General features: G+C 41.8%; 1 protein-coding gene and 1 long non-coding RNA gene across 5 annotated transcripts in view; one reads left to right on the plus strand and one right to left on the minus strand.

The window, feature by feature from the left end:
• Positions 1-11,773: 11,773 nt before the first annotated feature.
• Positions 11,774-25,767, minus strand: part of LOC136004490 (neuropilin and tolloid-like protein 2) — a 40,247-nt gene continuing 26,253 nt past the window's right edge. For all 4 annotated transcript variants that reach the window (XM_065661026.1, XM_065661024.1, XM_065661023.1 and 1 more), the window contains 3 exons: positions 25,197-25,425; positions 16,224-16,337; positions 11,774-12,748 (listed from right to left, as the gene is read on the minus strand). In XM_065661026.1, coding sequence (XP_065517098.1) covers positions 12,171-12,748; positions 16,224-16,337; positions 25,197-25,425 — 921 coding nt within the window. In that variant the 3' untranslated portion in view covers positions 11,774-12,170. The remainder of the gene's footprint in view (positions 12,749-16,223; positions 16,338-25,196; positions 25,426-25,767) is intronic.
• The window catches only part of LOC136004494 (uncharacterized), a 36,817-nt gene continuing 33,248 nt past the window's right edge, over positions 22,199-25,767 (plus strand). Inside the window, exons 1-2 of the long non-coding RNA XR_010608494.1 lie at positions 22,199-22,293; positions 22,412-23,111. This is a non-coding gene — a long non-coding RNA (uncharacterized LOC136004494). The remainder of the gene's footprint in view (positions 22,294-22,411; positions 23,112-25,767) is intronic.

Consider the following 25,767-nt stretch of genomic DNA (forward strand, 5'->3'; position numbering starts at 1 on the left):
AATTCTGGTCCCAAGCTTGTGCGCCAGTTATCACATAAGTCCAAATCATGATCGACACAATTTCATATGTAAGGGTCCTGAAGGTTCGATCTGCCATGTTTTCCGTGGCTCTGGTGCTTTCTTTACTCTTGAATAATGTATCTAAGCAGGTTGTTCCTTTATCTTCACTGCTGTAAAGGTGGTCAGTAATCACAGAATCACAGAATCACAGAATCCCAAGGGCTGGAAGGGACCTCAAAAGATCATCTAGTCCAACCCCCCTGCAAGAGCAGGGTAACCTACAGTACATCACACAGGAACTTGTCCAGGCGGGCCTTGAATATCTCCAGTGTAGGAGACTCCACAACCCCCCTGGGCAACCTGTTCCAGTGCTCTGTCACTCTTACAGTAAAAGATCTGTAAAAATCTCTGGTACGGTCCGCTCCACTTCTCCTGTAGAGGATCTCCTGAAAAATTCTTAACATAAACCCAGTCTCCAGATCTGAAAGGGTGAATAGGATAATCCAAACCTCTTGCTCTTGTCCCTACTATTCTCTTATTTATCTCTTCCAATTGTTTTCCTAAATTAATCAAAAACTGTCGTAGATAGCCTTCTCCCACTTCCTGAAGACTTTCCCCTGTAAACTGGGACTGATATGGTCTTCCATACAAAATCTCAAATGGGCTAACCTCTTCTTTCGACCGAGGTTTAGTTCGAATTCTTAATAGAGCCAGTGGTAACGCCTGGTACCAATATAAATTTGTTTCTTGACATATTTTACTAATCTGTTGTTTAATCAGATGGTTCATTTCTTCTACTTGCCCACTGGCCTGAGGCCTGTATGGAACACGTAGTTGCCAATCAATTTCTAATTTTTTGGTAATTTCTTGTAACAATTTTGCACTAAAGTGTGAACCCCGGTCGGAAGATATTGTCGCTGGTACTCCAAAACAAGGTATTATTTCATTTAATAATGTCTTAATCACCTGTCTTGCATTATTTATCCTACAAGGGAATGCTTCTGGCCAGCCTGAAAAAGTATCCGTTAACACCAACAAATATCGATAGCCCCCTTTTCTTGGTAATTCAGAAACATCTATTTGCCACTGCTGTCCCAGATAACTTCCTTTCCCAATTGTCTCAATTTGATTTCTATTTTCAGTTTTAGGATCATTCTTAAGACATAGCTGACATTGTTTTGTTACTAATTGAACTGTGGTGTATAGATTCCTTCCTACAATTTGTTTGTCTAAATATTTATGCAAAGAGTTGCTACCCCAATGAGTTTTATTATGTTCTTCCTGAACTAACTTCCAGAGTTGGTTATAGGGGATTACAATTCGCCCATCAGGTATTTGAACCCAACCCTCTTTATTTTCCTCTCCCTTTAGATCCTCAATCAATTTTCTATCCTTTTTTGAATATCTAGGTTTAGATTTTTCAATTATTAATTTGCCGTCAGGGATTAAGGACATGATTTGAGATTGTTCAGCTGCTCGTTTGGCTTCAAAATCAGCCAAATTATTTCTAATTTCCTGATCAGAGTCACCTTGTTGATGTCCTTTACAGTACATAATAGCTACTTCTTCAGGTAGCTGAACAGCTTCTAGTAATTGTAGAATTTCTGCAGCATGTTTAATCTGTTTCCCTTGTGTGTTCAAAAGTCCTCATTCTTTCCAGATAGCCCCATGTGCATGTACCACGCCAAATGCGTACTTAGAATCAGTCCAAATATTTATCCTTTGATCTTTAGCCAATTCCAGGGATCTCATTAATGTTATTATTTCTGCCTTCTGGGCTGAGGTGTTTGCAGGTAAAGGTTTAGCTTCTATTACCTGTGAAGTGGTGGTAACGGCATATCCTGCCTTTAGTTCACCATTTTTCACAAAGCTACTGCCATCAGTGAACCAAGAATCAGCGTCTTCCAGAGGTTTTTCTTTCAAGTCTGGTTGGCTCGAATATACAGTCTCTGTGGTGGCCAAGCAGTCGTGTGTTAGTGGTTCTGTTGAGTGTTCCTGCAAAAAGGATGCTGGATTCACAACGTTAGAGACCACAATTTCTATATCATCCTGTTCCACAAGGGTGGCCTGGTATTTTAAAAAACGTGAAGGAGATAACCAGTGGGCTCCTTTCTGCTCCAGGACTGCTGATACCGCATGGGACACTAGCACAGTAATCTTCTGTCCCAAGGTGAATTTGCGAGCCTCTTCAATATTTATGATGACTGCGGCCACAGCTCTTAGGCATCCGGGCCATCCTTTGCTCGCTTCATCCAGTTGTTTTGAAAAATACGCCACTGTCCTTCTGTATGGTCCTAGTTTCTGAGCAAGGACCCCCAAGGCTATTCCTTGTTTTTCATGGGAATATAGCTAAAATGGTTTAGTTACATCCGGAAGTCCCAGAGCTGGAGCTCTCATTAACTCTATCTTTAAATTTCTAAAAGCCCCCTCTGCTTTATCAGTCCAGTCCAAAGAGGGAGGGTTTCCCTTCAACAGTTCATATAGTGGTCTTACCAGAACTCCATAATCATGGATCCAAAGTCTGCACCATCCAGTCATTCCCAGGAATGTCCAGAGTTCCTTGACGGTTGACGGTCGAGGAGTCTGGCAAATGGCTTCTTTTCTGGCAGTTCCAAGTTCTCTCTGTCCTCCTGTTATTTCATATCCTAGATAGGAAACTCGGGTTTGGATTAGTTGGGCTTTTTGTCTGGATACCCGATAACCATTCAGCCACAGAAAATTCAATAATTCCACTGTCCACTGGATACATTCTTCCTTTGTTTCTGTAGCAATTAGCAGGTCATCCACGTATTGTAACAGAGTCCCCGTCTGAGTAGGTGGCTTCCAGGATTCTAGTTCATGTGCTAGCTGATTTCCAAAAATTGTTGGACTGTTTTTAAACCCCTGAGGTAATACTGTCCAAGTTAATTGGGTTTTTCTTCCTGTATCAGGATTTTCCCATTCAAAAGCAAATAAATTTTGGCTTTCTTTGGCTAATGGCAAGCAAAAGAAAGCGTCCTTTAAATCCAGGACGGCAAACCATTTCTGATTTAGTTTTAGTTTGGTCAATAAAGTATATGGATTAGCCACCACAGGGTGAATATCTTCTAGTATTTTATTTATTGCTCTTAAATCTTGAACTAGCCTATAGCTTTTCCCATCTGCTTTCTTTACTGGTAAAATGGGTGTGTTATATTCCAATTCACATTACACTAATAAACCGTATCTTAAAAAAAATTATCAATTATTCCTTTAATTCCCCTTCTATCTTGTATTCTTAAAGGATACTGTTTTATTCAAACTGGGCAGGCCCCCCTTTTTATTTCAATTTTAATAGGCAAAGCATTTTTTGCCTTACCTGGAATTTCTGATGCCCAAACTCCTGGATATAACTGATTAAGGTTTTCTTCTATTTCACGGAGGTCCTCCTGTTTGCTTTTCTGCTGAATTAAAGATAAACTTAAAACTGCAATTAATTGATTATTTTTAACTCTAAATTCCATTTTGCCTACTTTAAATGTTGCTTCTCACCCTAATAAAAATTTTAGAGAATTTGGCATACATAAAAATTTATGCATTCCTATATATTTTCCCAATTTGTACTTTAAAGGCTTCAGAAAGAATGCCTCTCTTCTTTTCTTTTTTTTTTTTTTTTTTTCTTGGTGGCCAGTAGCTCCCACATCTGTAGCAAATTCTTTTCTCTCTGATTTAATACCAAAAAACTTGCTCCTGTAACCACTAAAATTCCACTTTATTTCCTCTAGTCCCTAGTTTTAATTTAACCAGTGGATCTGGTAGGGTAGATTCCCCAGGTCCTCGTCAGTCTAGTTGCAATTCAGTCACCGGAGCCACCCCATGGCACTGCCCCCCCCCAACCCAGGGCAGTCTCACTTCCAATGTCCAAACTCCCCATAGCAGGCACACCGATCCACTTCCACAGAAGAAGAGCCCACTCCCCCACCTCTGCCCAACATCCCTCCTCCCAGGCTCAAACACAGGAGCTGCTTGAGCTCCCCTCCTTTTCCCCTTGGTTTTCCCTTTTTTTTTTCTCTCACAGTTGCTCACCCTGCTCTGCAGGGGCTTCAGATGCCTGCCTCTGCAACAGCACTTCTGGTTTAACCCTTTCTTAACTCTGAATGTGAATCTGCCGCTTTTTGCCAGTGACAGCAGTCTCTTCCTCCTTATCAATATCAGATAGGACAGGTGCAGAGGGTGCTCCTCTCAGAGGTACCTGTGACACATAATTTCCCAACCTATCTTCCTGATTACTGTTTTTTAACTTTAAACATCTTTCCCCAATATCACAGGCTGAACAGCATCTCTCCATCTTAACTTTCAGTTTTTCCCTGTCCTTTTCCAAAGCCAAAATTAAGGGATCTGGCAGAGCTATATTAATTTTGCATTCAGTCTGTTACTCCACGTGGTTTCTTAAAGTGAAAAACATATCTGCATACATTACTTCATCCCATTTTCCTTGCCACCTCAAAACAGCATCAATTGTAACAATGTATTACAGTTCAGAGTTCCATTTTTAGGCCATTTTCCCTGATTTTCCAAAATATACAAAGGCCACCATCGGTTACAATATTTTACCAATGTTTTCTTATTTACTGAGCCCCCAGGAGACCCTCCAAGTTCCTTCCGGTGTGCCAAAATGCACCCTAAAAGACTCTTTTTCAATATCTCTTCACTCTGCTGATCTTCCATTATCAATCTCACATTCACACATACACATGGGATCCCACAGACACACTCCACACAGTTACAACACTTGAGACAGAGACTAAAATTCTATCAGACAACAGTTAATAACACAGTTATAGCATCCTGTCACCAATACCAAATCACACGACCAAAATCCTTAATGTAACAAGCCACAAAATAAATCAAATACCAACAAGATCCAAAACCATTTCCACAAGACACCCCCTGCGTCTTGTATGACCCAAACCACAAGATGCCCCCTGCTTCTTGTGGGTGTATACCAAACGGACGCTAGCAGCCGGGTATACGCCTTTACCTACGAGATTTTTTATCTCGATTTATGGAAGGCTTCCAAACCTTGCATAAGCTTACCAAACCAACCCAATTACCAATGCAGTCTTTATGCAAGATGCCCCCTGCACCTTACAGACCATACAAAAGAAAAGAATACCTTTTATGAAGATGGTCCTTGTCTGCTCCTGCAGTGATCCGAATGAGTCGAGGGGTCCCTCTGGGAAAAATTCCCGAGGGCCCTAGGGAGCCCTGTCCTCAGCGGGTCCTGCAGCCGAGCAGAGAGGGTCCCATCTGGGGTGCCGAATTGATTCGGAGAAAACTCCAGGAACAAACTTGCCAACAAAGTTTTCAAGCTGACAAGCAGGTATTCTTTATTGCGGCTCCGGAAGACATGGGGGATAGCTCCTCCTAACATGTGTCTCTTGCATCTTGCATAAAGACTGCATTGGTAATTGGGTTGGTTTGGTAAGCGTACGCAAGGTTTGGAAGCCTTCCATAAATCGAGATAGGAAATCTCGTAGGTAAAGGCGTATACCTGGCTGCTAGCGTCCGTTTGGTATACACCCACAAGAAGCAGGGGGCTTCTTGTGGTTTGGGTCCTACAAGACGCAGGGGGTGTCTTGTGGAAAAGGTTTTGGATTTTACTGGAATACACCCCCAAGAAGCAGAGGGCTTCTTGTGGTTTGGGTCATACAAGACGCAGGGGGTGTCTAGTGGAAATGGTTTTGGGTCCAGTGTGCTGTCAACAGCCCATAAGGGGTTTGATTCAGTGATGCTGTCAGTGTGGGTCCCCGAATAGGTTAGTTGAATCACCATCCGATACAGTGGGCTGTCCCGTGCGGTTCCCACAGTGAGACGCAGACAGGCTGGTCGGACACAAGGGTCTCGTCCTTCTTGGGACACTGACAGGCTGGTCAAATATAAAGGGTTCAAGGAATCCCCCCTATTAATGTTACAATACGGTCTGAGCCATAGGGGTTAGGAAGTGTTGCTTTTGATTCTACTGGTATTTGTCTTATTTTGTGGCTTGTTACAGTAATGATTTTGGTCTTGTGATTTTGGTCTTGGTGACAGGATGTTATAACTGTGTTATCAACTGTTGTTTGTTTGATAGAATTTTAGTCTCTGTATTTGTCTCAAGTGTTGGCACTGTGTGGAGTGTGTCTGTGGGATCCCGTGTGTGTGTGTCAATGTGAGATTGATAATGGAAGATCAGCAGAGTGAAGAGATCTTGAAAAAGAGTCTTTTAGGGTGCATTTTGGCACACTGGAAATAACTGGGAGGGTATCCTGGGGGCTCAGTAAATAAGAAAACATTGGTAAAATATTGTAACCGATGGTGGCCTTTGTATATTTTGGAAAATCAGGGAAAATGGCCTGAAAATGGAACTCTGAACTGTAATACATTGTTACAATTGATGCTGTTTTGAGGTGGCAAGGAAAATGGGATGACGTAATGTATGCAGATATGTTTTTCACTTTAAGAAACCACGTGGAGTGACAGACTGAATGCAAAATTAATATAGCTCTGCCAGATCCCTTAATTTTGGCTTTGGAAAAGGACAGGGAAAAACTGAAAGTTAAGATGGAGAGATGCTGTTCAGCCTGTGATATTGGGGAAATATGTTTAAAGTTAAAAAACAGCAATCAGGAAGATAGGTTGGAAAATTTTGTATCACAAATACCTCCGAGAGGAGCACCCTCTGCATCTGTCCTATCAGATATTGATAAGGAGGAGGAGATTGCTGTCACTGGCAAAAAGCGGCAGATTCACATTCAGAGTTAAGAAAGGGTTAAACCAGAAGTGCTGTTGCAGAGGCAGGCATCTGGAGCCTCTGCAGAGCAGGGTGAGCAGCTGTGAAAAAAAGGGAAAACCAAGGGGGAAAGGAGGGGAGCTCGCACAGCTTCCGTGTTTGAGCTTAGGAGGAGGGATGTTGGGTGGAGGTGGGGGAGTGGGCTCTTCTTCTGTGGAAGCGGATCGGTGTGCGTGCTATGGGGAGTTTGGATGTTGGAAGTGAGACTGCCCTGGGTGGTGGTGGGGGCAGTGCCATGGGGTGGCTCCGGTGACTGAATTGCAACTAGACTGACGGGGACCTGGGGAATCTACCCTACCAGATCCACTGGTTAAATTAAAACTAGGGACTAGAGGAAATAAAGTGGAATTTTAGTGGATACAGGAGCAAATTATTCAGTGTTAAATCAGAGAAAAAAGAATTCGTTACAGATGTGGGAGCTACAGGCCACCAAGAAAAAGAGGGGGAAAAAAAAAAAGAAAAAAAAAAGAGGCATTCTTTCTGAAACCTTTATAGTACAAATTGGGAAAGCAAATAGGAATGTATAAATTTTTATGCATGCCAAATTCTCTAAAATCTTTATTAGGACGAGAAGCAACATTTAAAGAAGACAAAATGGAATTAAGAGTTAAAATTGTCAAGGAGCTCTAGACATTCCTGGGAATGACCGGATGGTGCAGACTTTGGATCCATGATTATGGTGTTCTGGTAAGAGCACTATATGAACTGTTGAAAGGAAACCCTCCCTCTTTAGAATGGACTGATACAGCAGAGGGGGCTTTTAGAAATTTAAAAACGGAACTAATGAGAGCTGCAACTCTTTGACTTCCAGATGTGACTAAATCCTTTTGGCTATATTCCTACGAAGAACAGGGAATAGCTTTGGGGGTCCTTGCTCAGAAACCAGGACCATACAGAAGGGCAGTCGCGTGTTTTTCAAAACAGCTGGATGAAGCAAGCAAAGGATGGCCTGGATGCCTAAGGGCTGTGGCAGCAGTTGTCATGAATATTGAAGAGGCTCGCAAATTTACCTTGGAACAAAAGATTACTGTGCTAGTGTCCCATGCGGTATCAGCAGTTCTGGAGCAGAAAGGATCCCACTGGTGGTCTCCTTCACGTTTATTTAAAATACTAGGCCACCCTTGTGGATCACGATGATATAGAAATTGTGGTCACTAATGTTGTGAATCCAGCATCCTTTGAACTATTGATGGACAATACCACTAACACACGACTGCTCAGCTACTATAGAGACTGTATATTTGAGCCGACCAGACTTAAAAGGAAAATCTCTGGAAGATGCTGATTCTTGGTTTACTGATGGTAGTAGCTTCATGAAAAATGTTGAACGAAAGGCAGGATATGCCGTTACCACCGCTTCACAGGTAATAGAAGCTAAACCTTTACCCGCGAACACCTCTGCCCAGAAGTGTTTAACCCTATTACTGAACGGCACACTACATTTCATAGTTTTGTAAGGTGGCTAATTCCATCTTTGGGAGTAAGTGAATTAGAGAAAGCAATTCTAAATATCTCAGCAACCATAGAGGAAATGGAAAGTAAAAACATTGATAAAATCCAGGCGGAACAACAAGAGATAACTAGCCTATCTAAGGTGGTATTACAAAACTGAATGGCTCTAGACATATTATTGGCATCACAAGTAGGGGTTTATTCCATAATCAGTGAAAGTTGTTGTTCCTATATAGACCAAAGTGGCAGAATTGAAACAGATCTGGAGGAAATTTGGAAACAAACTAAGATACTTCATGATAAGGCCATGGATGACACCTCCTGGGGTTTTGAAAAAATATGGAAAAAGATAACTTCATGGTTACCTGATCTCTCCTGGTTGAGGCAACTGGTTGCAGGTATATTGGTTTTAATTATTTTACTATTGATTACTCGTGGTATGATACAATGTTCCCTCTGGTGTTGTAAATGATCTATGATAAATTACGAAGACTGGAAAAGGAATGAAATTAAGCACCAAGTAGAAACAGGAAATTATTTCAAAAAGACTTTTGATGGTAATGGCAATATATAAAATGTTGCAAAAGAATTTGCAAAAGGACAGAAAAAGGGGGGATTTGAGACAAGGGGGACACAAAATCACAAAATGGAATATATAAACCTTTAGAATCAGTTTTAAGTAATGTTAAGTTTGATGGCTTTGTAACAGTAGCAATGGAAAATTACTAAAGTGCATAATACATAGAAAAAAATAGAATGCAGCTAGAGAACACACTGAGCATTCTTGTACAAGATAAATTGTTATAGTTGACACAGTTTTAAGAAAAACAGTCTAGAAGAACAGGACACAGGGATAAGGAGTATCTGGGAATGGCAGGTGTCCAGGATGGGCTACAGTTAAACTAACTGATAAGTAGGAGGATAGGAGGATTATTATGTCTCTGGTGCTAACGAACCAATTAAACTGGTATGAGCCTCTTCTGCGCGTGCTCCAAAGGCTGCCAGAAGTGATGAAGATTGTTGGAAGAAGTAAACGACCCTCAGAGACCACCACCACCACAATTCTGTACGCATGCGGGGAACTTTCTGGAAAATGACGTAATGTATGTATGCCCAGGGACTATATAAGGACTGCTTGTGTAGCAACAGGGGGACACACATTAGGAGGAGCTATTCCCCGTGTCTCCCGGCACCGCAGTAAAGAATACCTGCTTGTCAGCTTGAAAACTTTGTTGGCAAGTTTGTTCCTGGAGTTTTCTCCGAATCAACTTAAAACTAATTCTAAAGGTTTATATATTCCATTTTGCTATTTTGTGCCCCCCTTGTCTCAGTTCTCAACATAAAAAGGACATGGAACTGTTGGAACAAGTCCAAAGAAGGGCCATGAGTATGAGTTGCTGAGGTGAGTAGCTTGAGAGAGGACGCCTGCAACACCGGAGCGGAGAGGGGAGAGATCAGCATCCAGGAGCCTCACCTCAGAGCGACAAGAGCCACTGAGGAGGGAGCCTCAAGTCTTCAACAGGACTTGCCCAGGACTCGGAAGCTCAGCTCCCGCGAGGGGCTGACTCACAGGGGGCGGAGCCAGGAGGAGTGGCACCTGCTGGGAGTGGCTAAAAAACCTTCCCAGGGAGCGCGGCGAACAGAGAGCGTCGAGGCAGTTTGCGCGGCAGTTCGTGCGGGCAGGGGAGCGTTCCATCCGTCTCATCGAGAGGACTCGCCTGGAGTACAGGAGGGGGAAGGAGTGCTGAGAGACGTAGACGGATTGATTGACCAGATAGATCATGGTTACAACACGATCGAAAGTTGTAGTGAGTACTAATGTGGGTATCCAGACTGAGCCTTCCTGCAGACATGCAGCTGTGCAGGTCTCTGGCTGCAGCGAATGCCTGAGCCTGGCACTTGTATTGGAGGGAGCCAGTGACACTGCTTGTGTTCGCTGTGAGCAAATAAATGACCTGCTCAGGCAGGTGGCTGAACTCAGGGAGGAGGTAGAAAGGTTGAGAGCCATTAGAGAGTGTGAAAGTGAAATAGATTGGTGGAGCCACACCCTAAGGCAAGGGCAGAGGGAAGTGGTTCAACAAGTTATGGATCCCCTTCCCTCCTACCATCAGACAGAAGGAGAGAGCTTAATGGACAAGGATGGATGGAGGGAGGTTCCTCCTCAGAGAGGTAAGCGAAAACCCTCACAATCCCTTCCTCCCTCCCAATTGCCCTTGAATAACAGGTACGAGGTCTTGGAAATTCAGGGCCAGGTGAATGGAGATGGTGAGGCAAATCTATCTAGTGAGTCACCCAGGGCTAGTCACTCACCCACATGCCTCAGAACTTCCCCAACCAAGAAGAAAAGAAGAGTAATTGTGGTGGGTGACTCCCTTCTGAGGGGAACAGAAGGGCCCATTTGTCGACAGGATCCGCCCCACAGGGAGGTCTGCTGCCTGCGTGGGGCTCAGATTAGAGATGTTAAAAAGAAACTCTCTGAACTGGTGCAGCCGTCTGACTACTATCTGCTGCTGGTTTTTCAGGTTGGCAGTAATGGGTTAAAACTTAAACAGGGGAAGTTTAGATTGGATTTAAGGAGGAAGTTCTTTCCTATTATGGTGGTGAGGCACTGGAGTAGGTTGCCCAGGGAGGTTGTGAATGCTCCATCCCTGGCAGTGTTCAAGGCCAGGTTGAGTGAAACCTTGGGTGAGATGCTTTAGTGTGAGGTGTCCCTGCCCATGGCAGGGGGGTTGGCACTAGATGATCTTGAGGTCCTTTCCAACCCTAATTGTTTTATGATTCTATGACTTTCTCAGTCTCATGCTCTGCCTGTGAGGAAGGTCACAGTAAGCCAGGAGGAAGCATAGGCAGGACACTTGACCCCAAGTAGCCAAAGGGGTATTCCATACCACAGCACTTCATGCCTACTACATAAATCAGGGGGATATACCTGGAAGGCCCAGATCACTGCTCGTGTCGGGCTGGGTATTGATTGTTGGGTGGTGAGCAATTGGATTGTGCATCATGTGTGTTTGTTTTCTTTTTCCCTTGTAGTTTTATATTGTCTCCCCTTCTTATTTCTCGTATCGTTATTATTGTTGGTGGTGGTAGTGGTAGTAGTAGTTTTGTATTATACCTTAGTTACCAGACTATACTTATCTCAACCTGTGGGAGTTAGTTACATTCTTTTCATTCTCCTCTCCATCCCTCTTGGAGCACTGGGGAGAAGGGAGGGTAGTGAGTGAGTGGCTGCGTGGTTCTGAGTTACCGGCTGGGTTTAAACCGTGACAGAATACTATTGTAAAAGTCTGCATTTAGACTAACATGGGTATTTACTTGTGTTTTAAGCACAAGCTGCAAAATTACGTATGTTCAAATGTACTAAAATTTAAAGGCAGTAATCCTTTTCACTTATTTCTCACAAAGCATAGAGTGAGGAACTGATTGTTGAATATAAATAGTAGGCAAGATTAAACAGATGGCTGTAACATAATTCTCAAGTCTCAACTGGCATTTAGCACTACTTTCAATTTGACAAATAAGACACATATGTTGACATACATGCGTTGCACTTTTATTTATGTAACTAACTGAGGTAAATTGCCTTGAAATGCAGATGTCTAAAGAAGAGAAAATGAGTAAGAGAATAGTATCATTGGTTTCAGTCTTCAATGATTAGTAGCTCTTTGTTTTTTTCTTCCAATATCCTTTACTTATAATATTCGTGCAAAGTCTCTGTCTTACTCCTCCACTAGATAGGTAGCTTGGGAAGATGGGAGGAAATCCACCATTTCTCAGCAAGAATTAGTTAGGCAGACTTTTTTTTTAATGAAGTATAACAAGCTAAAAGTGTGTGCATCTCAAGCTGCATATAATATGCTTTGAATATATACACTGTCATTATACACAAGCATCTTGTATAGACACTGATACCACCTTCACTAGGAAATCAGAAGTCAATAGATAGTGAACCTTGGGTCATATCTTCTCTTCTTCGACCATAAATTTCACACGGAATCTCCTCAATCACCCTGTCTTCTATGACTTGCTCAGGGCAGTCATGCACTTGTTTGAAAGTGTAACTATTCTTGAACGTGCTGTTAAACGTTTTCATTGGCTGAGGCTGTGCAAAGTCATTGCGGAAGGGAAGTTCCATGGAAGTGAGGTTTGTCCTGCTTTGTTCTGTATTAGAGGCCTGGGAACCACAGTGGTGGTCATGAATGCATCTGGAAGCTGTTGAAGGGCGTCTCATTTTCTGGTAGTTTTCAAGTTCCTCTGATAAATCTTCCAGATCTGCAGAAATTTCTTTGTCCCTTAGTGAAAATAGTTCATAATGTGGAGGATCAAATACTTCCTGGAAGCCAGCTTTATTGAAAGCAGTCTTGCAAGCCGTAAGCTTTTTGCGAGGTTGTTTTACTTGTACTAGAATTGAAATGATGAGAAGTACTAAAACTATCCCTGATGTGATGCCAATGATTGTTCCATGAGTTTTGGTGATTTGTTCAAACAATCCAGTTATTTTCTGTTCTGCAAAGAAAAAATTAGGCTTATGATGGTTTTATGATTTTTCACGTTTGTGATCATGCTTAATGACTTAATGGCATTGGAGACTAGATCTGTGTGTCAATGGGATTTATAATCCTGGATCTGTGCATTTGTTCAACAAGTCTAATTCCCTGTCTGTGTTACTGGCCACCACACAGTATTTCAGTGGCAGGTGGAACTCTGTGGCCAGTGTAGGCTGACTGAGCTAGGATGCGGCTTTAATCCTGAACCTCTACTGATCAGTTCACATTCCAAAATCCACAAGTTAAGTAGGCTTAAAGTAACAGCTACAGCTGATACTTCTCTTACCATGTTTTGCTCCCACTGGTAACATTCCCATTGATGTCAATAGAAGGAAACATAGATTTAAAATTATCGATTTCTTCCTTAAAAGGGAAATATTATCATAGTGATGATGTGAAGGTGACTGTACTATTTGTTTACAAGGAGCTTTAGCATAGATATATTCCAGTTTTAACAGTCCAGAAATCAAGTCAGATGGAAAAAAAAAAAAGAGCATCAGAACAAGATGGTTTGGAGATTAAATTTTTCCATTTGGATTTCTGTTCCATAAATGTACTTGTTTGGCAGTGTTCAAGGCTAGTTTGGACGGGCCTTGAGCAATCCAGTCTAGTGGAAGATGTCCCTGCCCATGGAAGGGGGTTGGAACTGGATGAGCTTTAAGGCCCCTTCAACCCAAACCATTCTATGGTTCTATGATTGCCCTAGGGGACTAAAATAATTCTACACTGAGACTCTGCAACATCCTCTACTGGAGGAAAAAAGCATTTAAGACTATGTAGAAGAAAATACAGTAGCCTAGATGTTGCATATTATTTTCAGATATCTGGCTCCTGCCATCTGGATATCTGTATTATGCACTTAAGTACTCTGCACACAGTGCCTGGAGACAGTTATATACCATCATACACTATTTGAAACAATTCATACACTAAACAGACTCCCAAGGAGTTGGCTAGTAAGAAGTTATGTCTGAAATACAGTTCTACTTCAGAGTGTAGACTGTCTACTCTGAGTTACACTTGTACCTTTAATGTGAAGGGGATATCTCCCTTGTCCTGCTGTCATGGTTTAAACATGCCTAGCTTAGATTTCAGCATTACCATACATTGTGGGAGGTATGAATTTCAGCGCTATGGCAGTTCTCTCATCTGTGTCTAGGTTTCTTAATTCTTGGAAGATACTCTGGTCAAAAAGTTCTTATGCAAAAGGTGATGTACTCTCCAATCTCTTAAAATAAATTGCACACAACTGACTTTCCTATCAATTTTTGTGCCACTGGGCTTAGGTCAGAACATGCTCAGATTTAGGTAGCTATCAGTACAGACTACATGAGAACTCTGGGTGCCGGCAGGAATTTTACACAACTGTGAGAAGCTTTCTTTTTAAGGCTAGATATTGCTTATTTGGTTGCAGCAGTCTCCCTTCAGTCTGCCTAAGCTGGTAATATGGATCCAGTATTAAGCTGTCTCTTCATTATCTGCTGTGCAAGTATTACAGCAGAATTTAGATTGTATTCAGCATAAAGCACGGTAGGTTGTTCAGCAGCAGATAGAGCAATTTGCAAATACTGGGAAAGACACTTTCTTCACATTGTGACACAGTTTTCATGGAATTAATTTTTTAAATACTGCAGTATGTAAAGTGTGAATTCTAATCAAAATTCTAGGAAGTAGTTGGTAAAGATGGGAAAGTGATCTGGAAATTGCACTTAAGAGGGAATACTGAATATTAACAAAGCTAAGCACTGTTTAGAGAAACTCACTTTTACGTTGAAAACTTGGGAGTTATGGATCAGTTCTGTTAACTGGAAAGCTTCCAGAATATACCTTGCATTAGAGTATTTATGAGTGGTGTGTATTTTTTTGTTTGCCCCAAATAAAATGTCAAAGTAAGTTTTTTAATATGTGTCTACTAAAAAAATTAAGCAGGATTTGTGTGTTGAAAAGCCATTTTATTTCAAAATTTTCTGTAAAGGAGGTTTTGACCCTTCCTGCAGGGTCAATTTCTCTTTGAAACGGAGTATGTATTTAAATTAAAAAAGTCATGTGTTCAGAGCATTTATGCCATTCTTTGTCTCAAAAAAAAAAACCTGATATTGAGACACATTTTTCCTGTAGCTGTGATGATTTCAACAATACTCCTGTGCCCCATCTTCTAAAAGCAGTGATTTATATGTGTTCATTTTCCATAGTGATGACTTCTGCTTCCTAAACAATTCCTCCTACCCATTTTCACATCATATGCAGCAGCTGCATTTACTCTGATATAGCCTGTGATTAACAACTTAAAAAAAGTGTTTTAAAATTGTCTCTTTGAAGATTGTTGCCCAAGAAAGGCTTTTTGTGCTTGAAGGCTTGTGTCTTTTTCAAGCTCTGTATTTTTTTTCTCTAAAAGGTATTACCTGTCCATACAATCTTTGCTTCCTTTAAAGTTTAGAAATAGATAGGCTAAAACCTGGCAAATACTAAATTCTATTTCCTGTTAAGATGACATCCCTTTAAAATAAGATACTTTATGCTGAAGAGGAAGAAATTTAATTATAAAGCAGTAAGGTCAATATTCAGGATGCTTGCATGTCTCCTGAGTTTAAATAAAAAATTTGGAACACCTGTCTGAGATTAGTAGAATAGCTGTCTTCAGCATATTTCTGTTGGAAAAGAGCAGAATTTTGTATAATAAAACAATTGTATAAAATAGTAGAAATGATTATGTTTGAGAAATTTATAAATCAATAGTGAGGTTTTGTATATTACAAAACTACAAAGTTATAACATTTTCTATCACGGCTGTTCTGTAACCAGTGTTGCAATGGTAGTCTTAGTAAAAACCTAACATAACCATATATGGTAAAAGGTGTATGGGTGGATTTAGAAAAATATGTACTGGAGACTATACCCAAGTAGAACCTGTGCATAAGATAGCCAGAAGAGCATACCAGAAGCAGTCAAAGGAAGATAAGAAAATGCTAGCGTCCACACAAGGATTGGAATATACTCAAGTAAGGGAAAGGTGAAGAGGACAACCTGAGGAAGACTTTTTACTTCATCTGAGGAAGACTTACTTCATCGGAACGACCACCAGGCGACCACCAGAGGGGGCTGCGCAAGCGCAGAAGAGGCTGATGTCGTAATAGACTGATGTGGCAATCCTTAATGCATATGTATTAGTTAAATGTTGTAACCCATGTTGAATATGTATTAATTGTGAAACTTTTAGGATATAAATTGCAGATGCGATGTGACGAGGTTGGAAACAGATTTGGGTGCGTACCCCTGGTTTCCCAGCGCTGCAATAAAGCACCTCATATAACCATTCCGGTGGTTATGTGTTTGTTCCTACGCTAACATTTCCAGGAAGAAGACATTTCATGACTTTCTTGAAAGGCAAATTGACCAGCCTAGTTCACAAAGGCTATACTTTGTATAATATTCACCTCTGCAGTGATTTTCATCCCAAGGGTATGCACAGTTCTGAATACCATTGCACACTAAAGAATTGTTGATGCACATGTTGCTATGGCAGAAGTAAGTGTTGCCTGAGCAGGGAGCTGCAGGAGAGAAGAGAAAGAAAACATTAGGAATTTTCAGTAATTGATGCACTGCAATAAAACTAGTAAATTCCTGAGGTTTTTTTTTTTGTTGGTTTGTTTTTTTGGTTTTTTTTGGGGTTTTTTTTGGGGTTTTTTTGTTGTTTTTTTTTTTGTTTGTTTGTTTTAACATGCATACTAATTCTTTATCTCCATTTCAAACACAAGCACTTTTCTTGCACATCACTAATTACTGGATGATTTATTCCCTTCATATGGTTTCTGGCAAAGACATTATCAATGCTACAAAAAAATTCTCTCTCAAAATGGGTAGCAGATAGAGACAGTCACAACACAGATAATGGAAGAAGGCTTTAATACTTGTCTTTAAAATAATACTTTAATACTTGATTTTAAAATACTTGGCTTTAAATACGTAAAAATTGTATGCTCAGAATCAGTTTATATTTATTCAGTCTGCTGTGCATCTGCTATGTAGATGTGAAGAAGTTCCTGAACATATGCATTGGAGAGCCCATTAATATCTTAAGGCAAATCAGATTTCAGCTTCTAGAGGACTGTTTCAGTAATTGCAAGAGATTTCAGAAAATGGAGGCATCTAAGTCATTCTTGCTTGTGAATCAAAGCTCCTAGATCCTCCTATTAGAGCTAATGCAGGGATTGAGAGAGTACAGTTTAGCTTTTTTTCTATCTGTTGATATATATTTAGAAATTTGAAGAAATAAATTAAGTAGAAAGTTGCCCTAAAGATTTTGTTTCTATGAATGTTTGGTATAGCTCCTTGACATTAAAAAATATATGCTAAAAATAGTAATAATTCTTTTCAGTATGTTCTGTAATATTCATAGGGAGTTCTTTATGAATTCAGAGCACTGGACAAGAAAATTATTTTCTCTTTGTCTCAGTAATGTGGTATTTTTATGATAGAAATATCTATTATCAGTGGAGTCAGTTATACATTAAACAGCAAAGATGTATGGTAGATGTTCTACTCTTTGGTTTCATAGAAGGCATTTACTCTTGAGCAGTCTGGATTCTCTGAAACACAATACAAAACCCAAAGGGGTTGGAGGAGGGTGACTAGTCCTGAATACAGAATTTCTCACTCCTCCTGTGAGGCTTCAGAGTCTGTGACAGAAAAAGGAGTAGGCAGGTTCTCCTGAATTTGGAAAGAAAGGCTGCACAAGCTTTACTTTATAAAGGATAAATAGGATTGTCATTTAAACAGAACAGATTAAAAAGGCTATGTTTGTAAAAGGCTCCAATACCTACTGAAGCATTTCCGACATAAAGGACGAACTATGAAATTTGTGTCCAGAGTGGTTATCATGGATCCATGTGTATCTGTTGGTGTTCCAGTATGGATCTGTATGGAGTTGTAGTTCTTTTGGAGGCACAGAGGAAGAGTTACGATGTAAGACACATTCCCTTTATTTCCCCTGAACAGGGGAATTTGTTTCATCTTTCTGTATATTTGGATGACGCATTCTTCTGTTGCTGCTTCTCCATCTGCCAGCACAGTCTCTATTTTACATTTCTATGAAGTCTCCTTAATGTTTTTTGGGGATGGCTTTTGTTCACAAGTTTATAAAGATGGAACAAATAAACAGACTTCATTTTACTTTTGTTTATCTATCTGGGGATTACCAAGTCTGAAAGTCACAATGATTGATTGTCTCCACTCCAGGGCTTCAAGGACATAGCTGGACTCTTCTCATAACAGCTGGTGCAATGTTCAGTGTTCTTTGTACCTAGCATTATTCATGTACTGAACCAAGCCAGAAATCAAATACATTGATTTTTAACATTTGTCAATTCTGCAAACAGCTCTAGGCATGTGTTAGGTGACTGTCATGCACAGTTAGTTCATTTATGTAATTTTTTTTCAGAAATACTGATCATTTTCATGGTTGGCTTCATATAATTACAAATCATTAGTAAGGTAGAAGAAAAAAATAGCCTCATGATCTGAAAATAAGATAAGCAAGATTCACTTTTTTTTTTTCAGTTAGAAAAATTGCTTACCCCACTTCTGGTAGGAGCTTCCTTTGATCCTGCCCTCTACTCTGCTCTCATGAGACCTCACTTGGAGTACTATGTACAGTTCTTGTGTCCTCAACATAAGAAGGACATGGGACTATTGGAACAAGTCTAGAGGAGGGCCATGAGGATGATCAGGGGATTGGAGCACCTCCCGTATGAAGATAGGCTGAGAAAGTTGGAGCTGTTCAGCCTGGAGAAGAGAAGGCTGCGTGGAGACCTCATAGCAGCCTTCCAGTATCTGAAGGGGGCCTATAAAGATGCTGGGGAGGGACTCTTCATTACGGACTGTAATGATAGGAAAAGAGGTAACAGGTTAAAACTTAAACAGGGGAAGTTTAGATTGGATATAAGGAAGAAGGTTTTTTACTGTAAGGGTGGTGAGGCACTGGAAGTTGTGAATGCTCCATCCCTGGCAGTGTTCAAGGCCAGGTTGGACAGAGCCTTGGATGATATGGTTTAGTGTGAGACGCCCCTACCCATGTGTCCTGGGTTTACCAGTAGCCGTTTTGCTCCTTCTTAGTAAGTGGTGCAAGCTCTGTGTTTTGACTTCCAGCCTGGGAAGAGAGCTGATAACACCGATTGTTTTTTAGTTGTTGTTAAGTAATGTTTATTCTGGCCAAGGACTTTGTGAGTCTCATGCTCTGCCAGGGACAAGGGGAGGCCGGGAGGAAGCAGAGACAGGACACCTGACCTAAGCTACCCAAAGAGGTATTCCATACCACAGCACGTCATGCCCAGGGAGGTAACTGGGAGCTTTAAATATTCTTTTCAGTTTTTAAGTAGATTGGTAGAACTTTTACATATTGTAGAGGGGCCCCGCCTCCAGCCAAGTGGAGGTAGGGGATAATCGGATTTACTGGACTGTGTGGGTCAAATGGCCTGGCACATCAGTCCCACAGAAGTATAAGGCTTTAGTAGATACCAGTGCACAGTGTACCCTGATGCCGTCAAGCTGTCAAGGGGTGGAACCCATCTATATTTCTGGAGTGACAGGAGGATCCCAAGAGTTGACTGTACTGGAGGCTGAAATCAGCCTGACTGGGAGGAAATGGCAAAAACACCCCATTGTGACTGGTCCAGAGGCTCCATGCATCCTCGGCATAGACTACATCAGGAGAGGGTACTTCAAAGACCCAAAAGGGTACCAATGGGCTTTTGGTATTACTGCTTTGGAGACTGAGGAAATTGAACAGCTGTCCACCTTGCCTGGTCTCTCAGAGGACCCTTCTGTTGTGGGGTTGCTGAAAGTCAAAGAACAACAAATGCCAATCGCAAACACAACAGTGCACTGGCAGCAATATCGCACCAACCGAGACTCCCTGATTCCTATCCATCACCTGATTCATAGACTGGAGAGTCAGGGAGTGATCAGCAGGACCCGCTCACCCTTTAATAGCCCCATATGGCCAGTGTGAAAGTCTAACAAAGAGTGGAGACTAACAGTAGACTATCGTGGCCTGAATGAAGTCACACCGCCATTGAGTGCTGCCGTACCGGACATGCTAGAACTTCAGTATGAATTAGAGTCAAAGGCAGCCAAGTGGTATGCCATGATTGATATTGCCAATGCATTTTTCTCAATTCCTTTGGCAGCGGAGTGCAGGCCACAGTTTGCTTTTACTTGGAGGGGTGTCCAGTTCACTTGGAACCAACTGCTCCAGGGGTGGAAACACAGCCCTACCATCTGCCATGGACTGATCCAGACTGCACTGGAACAGGGGCAAGCTCCAGAACACCTGCAATACATTGATGACATTATCGTGTGGGGCGATACAGCGGAAGAAGTCTTTGAGAAAGGGAGGGAAATAATCCAAATCCTGCTGAAAGCCGGTTGTGCCATAAAACAGAGTAAGGTCAAGGGACTTGCACAAGAGATTCAATTTTGGGAATAAAGTGGCAAGATGGACGTAGACAGATCCCCACAGATGTGATCAACAAGATAACAGCAATGTCTCCACCAATAAGAAAGAAACACAAGCTTTCTTGGGTGCTGTGGGGTTCTGGAGAATGCACATCCCAAATTACATTTCGATTGTAAGCCCTCTCTATCATGTGACCCGGAAGAAGAATGATTTTAAATGGGGTCCTGAGCAACAACAAGCCTTTGAGCAAATTAAACGCAAGATAGTTCATGCAGTAGCCCTCGGACCAGTCCAGACCGGGCCAGATGTCAAAAATGTACTGTACACAGCAGCTGGGGAAAACGGTCCTACCTGGAGCCTTTGGCAGAAAGCTCCAGGGGAGACTCGAGGTCGACACCTCGGGTTTTGGAGCCGGGGGTACAAAGGATCTGAGGCCAGCTATACCCCAAATGAAAAAGAGATACTGGCAGCCTATGAGGGGGTTCGAGCTGCTTTGGAAGTGATTGGCACTGAAGCACAGCTCCTCCTGGCACCCCGGTTGCCCGTACAGGGCTGGATGTTCAAAGGCAGGGTCTCCTGTACACATCATGCAACTGATGCTACATGGAGTAAATGGGCTGCACTAATTACACAACGAGCTCAAATAGGAAATCCCAGTCGTCCAGGCATTCTAGAAGTCATCATGGACTGGCCAGAGGGCAAAGATTTTGGAATGTCACCAGAGGAGGAGGTGATGTGTGCTGAAGAGGCCTCACCATATAACAAACTGTCAGAAAGTGAAAAACAGTATGCCTTGTTTACTGATGGGTCCTGCCGTATTGTGGGAAAGCATCGGAGATGGAAGGCAGCCGTATGGAGTCCTTGACGACAAGTTGCGGAAACTGCTGAAGGAGAGGGCGAATCGAGTCAGGTTGCCGAGGTGAAAGCCATCCAGCTGGCCCTGGACATTGCTGAACGAGAAAAGTGACCAGTACTTTATCTCTACACTGACTCATGGATGGTGGCAAATGCCCTGTGGGGGTGGTTGCAGCAATGGAAGCGAAGCAACTGGCAATGCAGAGGTAAACCCATCTGGGCTGCTGCACTGTGGCAAGATATTGCTGCCCGGGTGCAGAACCTGGTGGTGAAGGTACACCATGTAGATGCACATGTACCCAAGAGTCGGGCCACTGAGGAACACCAGAACAACCAACAAGTGGATAAAGCTGCTAAGATTGAAGTGGCCCAGATGGACTTAGATTGGCAACATAAAGGTGAATTATTTTTGGCCCGGTGGGCCCATGACACTTCAGGCCATCAGGGCAGAGATGCAACATACAGATGGGCCCGTGACCGAGGGGTGGACTTAACAATGGACACTATTGCCCAGGTTATTCATGACTGTGAAACATGTGCTGCAATTAAACAAGCCAAACGGTTAAAGCCTCTTCGGTATGGAGGACGATGGCTGAAGTACAAAATGGGGAGGCCTGGTAGATTGATTATATCACACTCCCACCAACCCGCCAAGGCAAGCGCCATGTGCTTACTATGGTGGAAGCAACCACTGGATGGCTGGAAACATACGCTGTGCCCCACGCCACTGCCCAGAACACTATCCTGGGCCTTGAGAAACAGATTTTGTGGCGACATGGCACCCCAGAGAGAATTGAGTCAGACAATGGGACTCATTTCCAGAATAACCTTATAGACACTTGGGCCAAAGAGCATGGCATTGAGTGGGTATATCACATCCCCTACCATGCACCAGCCTCTAGGAAAATCGAATGGTGCAATGGGCTGTTAAAAACCACACTGAGAGCAATGGGTGGGGGATCTTTCAAGCATTGGGATACACACTTACCAAAGGCCACCTGGTTGGTCAACACTAGAGGATCGGCCAATAGAGCTGGCCCAGCTCGGTCAGAACTTTTACATATTGTAGAGGGGGACAAAGTTCCTGTGGTGCACATGAAGAATTTGCTGGGGAAGACAGTCTGGGTTATTCCTGCTTCAGGTGAAGGCAAACCCACTCGTGGGATTGCTTTTGCTCAGAGACCAGGATATACTTGGTGGGTAATACGAGAAGATGGGGAAGTCCGATGTATACCTCAAGGGGATTTGATTTTAGGGGAAAACAGCCAATGAACTTAATTGTATGCTGTTGCCTGCTGTGTAAAACTTTTATAGCCCATCAATTAGATGTCTTCAGGTCACCAGCGGCTGGCCCCGACTTCCCTCCAACCATCATCCCAACAGAGAATGAATTCTGATAGAACCAGAGAAGTTCTGCAGTGAAGGAACAATCAGCATCAGCAGACAACGATCCAATCCTGCACACAGCTTTTCCTGCCCTGAAAGACTGTTACAAGGGATGGAACCTGACATCATGGACCAAATGGACTCGACAGCATTATAGGGATTGGTCCATGCACTAAGAAATGATTTTTCTTTGTGTGTGTATGTGGATGTATATATATATATATATATATATGTAAGAGAGATGGTATATTGAAAATGTGGGATCTGAGCATGATGTGAATGGTATGGAATAAGGGGTGGATACTGTCCTGGGTTTACCAGTAGCCGTTTTGCTCCTTCTTAGTAAGTGGTGCAAGTTCTGTGTTTTGACTTCCAGCCTGGGAAGAGAGCTGATAACACTGATTGTATTTAATTGTCGTTAAGTAATGTTTATTCTGGCCAAGGACTTTGTGAGTCTCATGCTCTGCCAGGGACAAGGGGAGGCCGGGAGGAAGCAGAGACAGGACACCTGACCTAAGCTAGCCAAAGAGGTATTCCATACCACAGCACGTCATGCCCAGGGAGGTAACGTGGAGTTACCCGGAAGGGCACGGTCTCTCTTCGGGGGGGTCGAACTCTTTCGGCGGTGGTATCGTATTCTCTTATTATTTTCTCTTATCAATATTATCATTGGCAGTAGCAGTAGTGATTTGTGGTATACCTTAGTTTCTGGGCTGTTCTTATCTCAACTCGTGGGAGTTACATTCTCTCGATTCTCCTCCCCATCCCTCCGGGAGCGGGGAGGGTTGGGGGGGTGGGGAAGGAAAGAAAGAGGGAGAAAGAGAAAGGGGAGGGGGGGAGTGAGTGAACGAGCTTTTGTGGTTGGGTTTAAACCATGACACCATGGCAGGGGGGTTGGAACTAGATGATCTTAAGGTCCTTTCCTACCCTAACTATTCTATTATTCTGATTCTATGATTTAAAAATACATGAAACTTTTTTCAGACACATAACTTTCAATTGCCCTATTCTATAAAGATGCTGTTTGAAGTTAGAACATAGAGAATAATAACCACATACCTTTTCAGGTTTTCTTCTGCCAATGACTTTTGAGTTGCTTTAAAATTGTAAGTTAACAAAGTTATCTAGCTTTAGGATTAGTTACTGTTTCAACCTCTTGCACTCAAAAAAACACCACAAAAAGTCCCCCCAACCCCCAAACTCAACAGAAGAAAAACACAACCCCACTCCAATATTTGTAATATAAACAGATAATTTCCCTGGCAAAATTCATAGCATTTTCTAGATTGGAAGCTGGAATAAATTGTACTACTACTAATATCAATAATTGCATTGAAATAAATGCTACTGGAAAAGCAGTTCTCAATTTTTGCAAGTTGTGAATTGCAGCAAATACCAGTTTTAAGCACAATATGTAACTTTTACTAAATGCCTCTTGTACCTTAAACAATAGAGTAGTTTGAACCGTGCAATTGTTTATTTTACATATAGGCAATAATCATTTTACCATCTAAGCAAAGTAAGCAATAAGATAGTTCTCTTAAGTCTCTGTCAGTCTTTTTAGAAAGATTGTTTTACAGAAAGTAACTTTTCACTTGTGTTAAAAAATTACTGTTTTATGGAACAAAATATAAAATCCACTTGTTATCTGTAACCTAAACTTTTTTGCAAGGTGGTGACCAGGATCCCTTTCAGGACTGGCTACATACATGTTCTGTCGAAAAAGGTATTTCTTTGACAGCAAATTTGTACTACTTATTCTTCAAGCAGAGTCTTTTGAAAACCTTTGGCACAAGCGTAGGTCTGATTTCCTGAAGTGGCAGATATGCTTTATTCAGCTCTCCCCATGTATCTCAGATCTTCTCTACAGTTCTGAACTTAGTCTATTTTAGTCCTGAAGATGATACTTATTTTCAGGTTCTGCAATGTGGACAATGTTGTCCTTTATAAATACGTGAGGCAACAAAATTTCAGTAAATTCAGAGAGAAAGTACTTCAAAGAAAATCTCAGTTTCAGGAAACATCTTCATTTACAATGGGAATAAAGACTATCTCCACCACAGGCTATGGGATCCAAACAGAAATCCAGTTTGCATTTGCAGCTCTGCTTTTAATATAGCCTTCTTAAATAAATTTGAATTTAACTGCTTATCCACAGTTGTGCAACACAACTGGACTTTCCTAAGGGAGCACGTGTGGGATCGCTCCAAGCCATGTGCAGCTGAGAAGGAGGTAGTAGCTTAGGTATAGCTGGAGTGGGTGTACTTCCAGATCCAGACTCTGCAGGGTCACACATGTTCTCTAGCCTTCTGAACATCCAGCATGGGCTTGAGAAGAGCTTGTTGTGGTATCTGGCAGAGAACTGGAAGATGAGGGCTAATGGGAGAGCACACTTCATTCACACTGCTGTCTTCTTTAAGTAAGCCTGTGCTCATCTGTAGAACTCTTTGTGAGAATGACATAGCTTAGGGCTGTATTATTACTAAATTCAAATGAAAAATAAACCTTTTAAGACTGGAGGAAAGCCTTTCTTCAGGAACCATGCTTATAACTGTAATAAAGCAAGTATTTAATTTAGATGCCAGTACATGAAGGAAATGGAAACAACCTTCTTCATGTGTTCCTGCTGCATAATATATAGCTGATGCTTTTCCTAAAATACCCAAAGAAGTACCCTGATCCCAGGAGAATAGGCAGTTTAAAATCTACTTACGATCCACAAATGAAGTGAACAGCATTCTGAATCTGCTTAGCCTACTGCCTTCGTCTGCCCACATCCGCACCACACCCATCCCAGTCTGCAGCATGACATCGTTTGCTACCGTACTGCAGAACTTTGCCTTCAGGTTTTCAATAGAACTACTTCCATCATACACAGCAACAAAGTTTCTTTTGCATTCATTTGAATGCTCCATTTGATAGTCGAGAAATCGTACATAAATCTGTTAGAAAAGAGAAATTAATGTCTCTAGGAAAAGTAAGAAGACAGCATTTCTTAGCAAATCTTGGAGATGTTTTGTCCCCTTACACATGTGTAACTCTCAATGCACAGCACTTTTAAACTTACATTTTCTCATGAAATGTAAATGTGGAGTATTATTTAAAGTTTGTCTTAAGTGTCTGTTTTGCTTTGGCCCCTTCCCCAAAACAATCTTTACTTAATAATTTACTCTGACATGTTTCTACTCCCCTTGGGAAAAAAAAAAAAAAAAGGTAAAAAAAAATGTAAAAAGCAACATACTTGCTGAAGATAGCCCTAAGCATCTCTCGTACATGTGCAGCCT

This window comes from Lathamus discolor, chromosome W, assembly GCF_037157495.1.
Source record: "Lathamus discolor isolate bLatDis1 chromosome W, bLatDis1.hap1, whole genome shotgun sequence".
In the NCBI taxonomy this organism is placed as follows: Eukaryota; Metazoa; Chordata; class Aves; order Psittaciformes; family Psittacidae; genus Lathamus; species Lathamus discolor.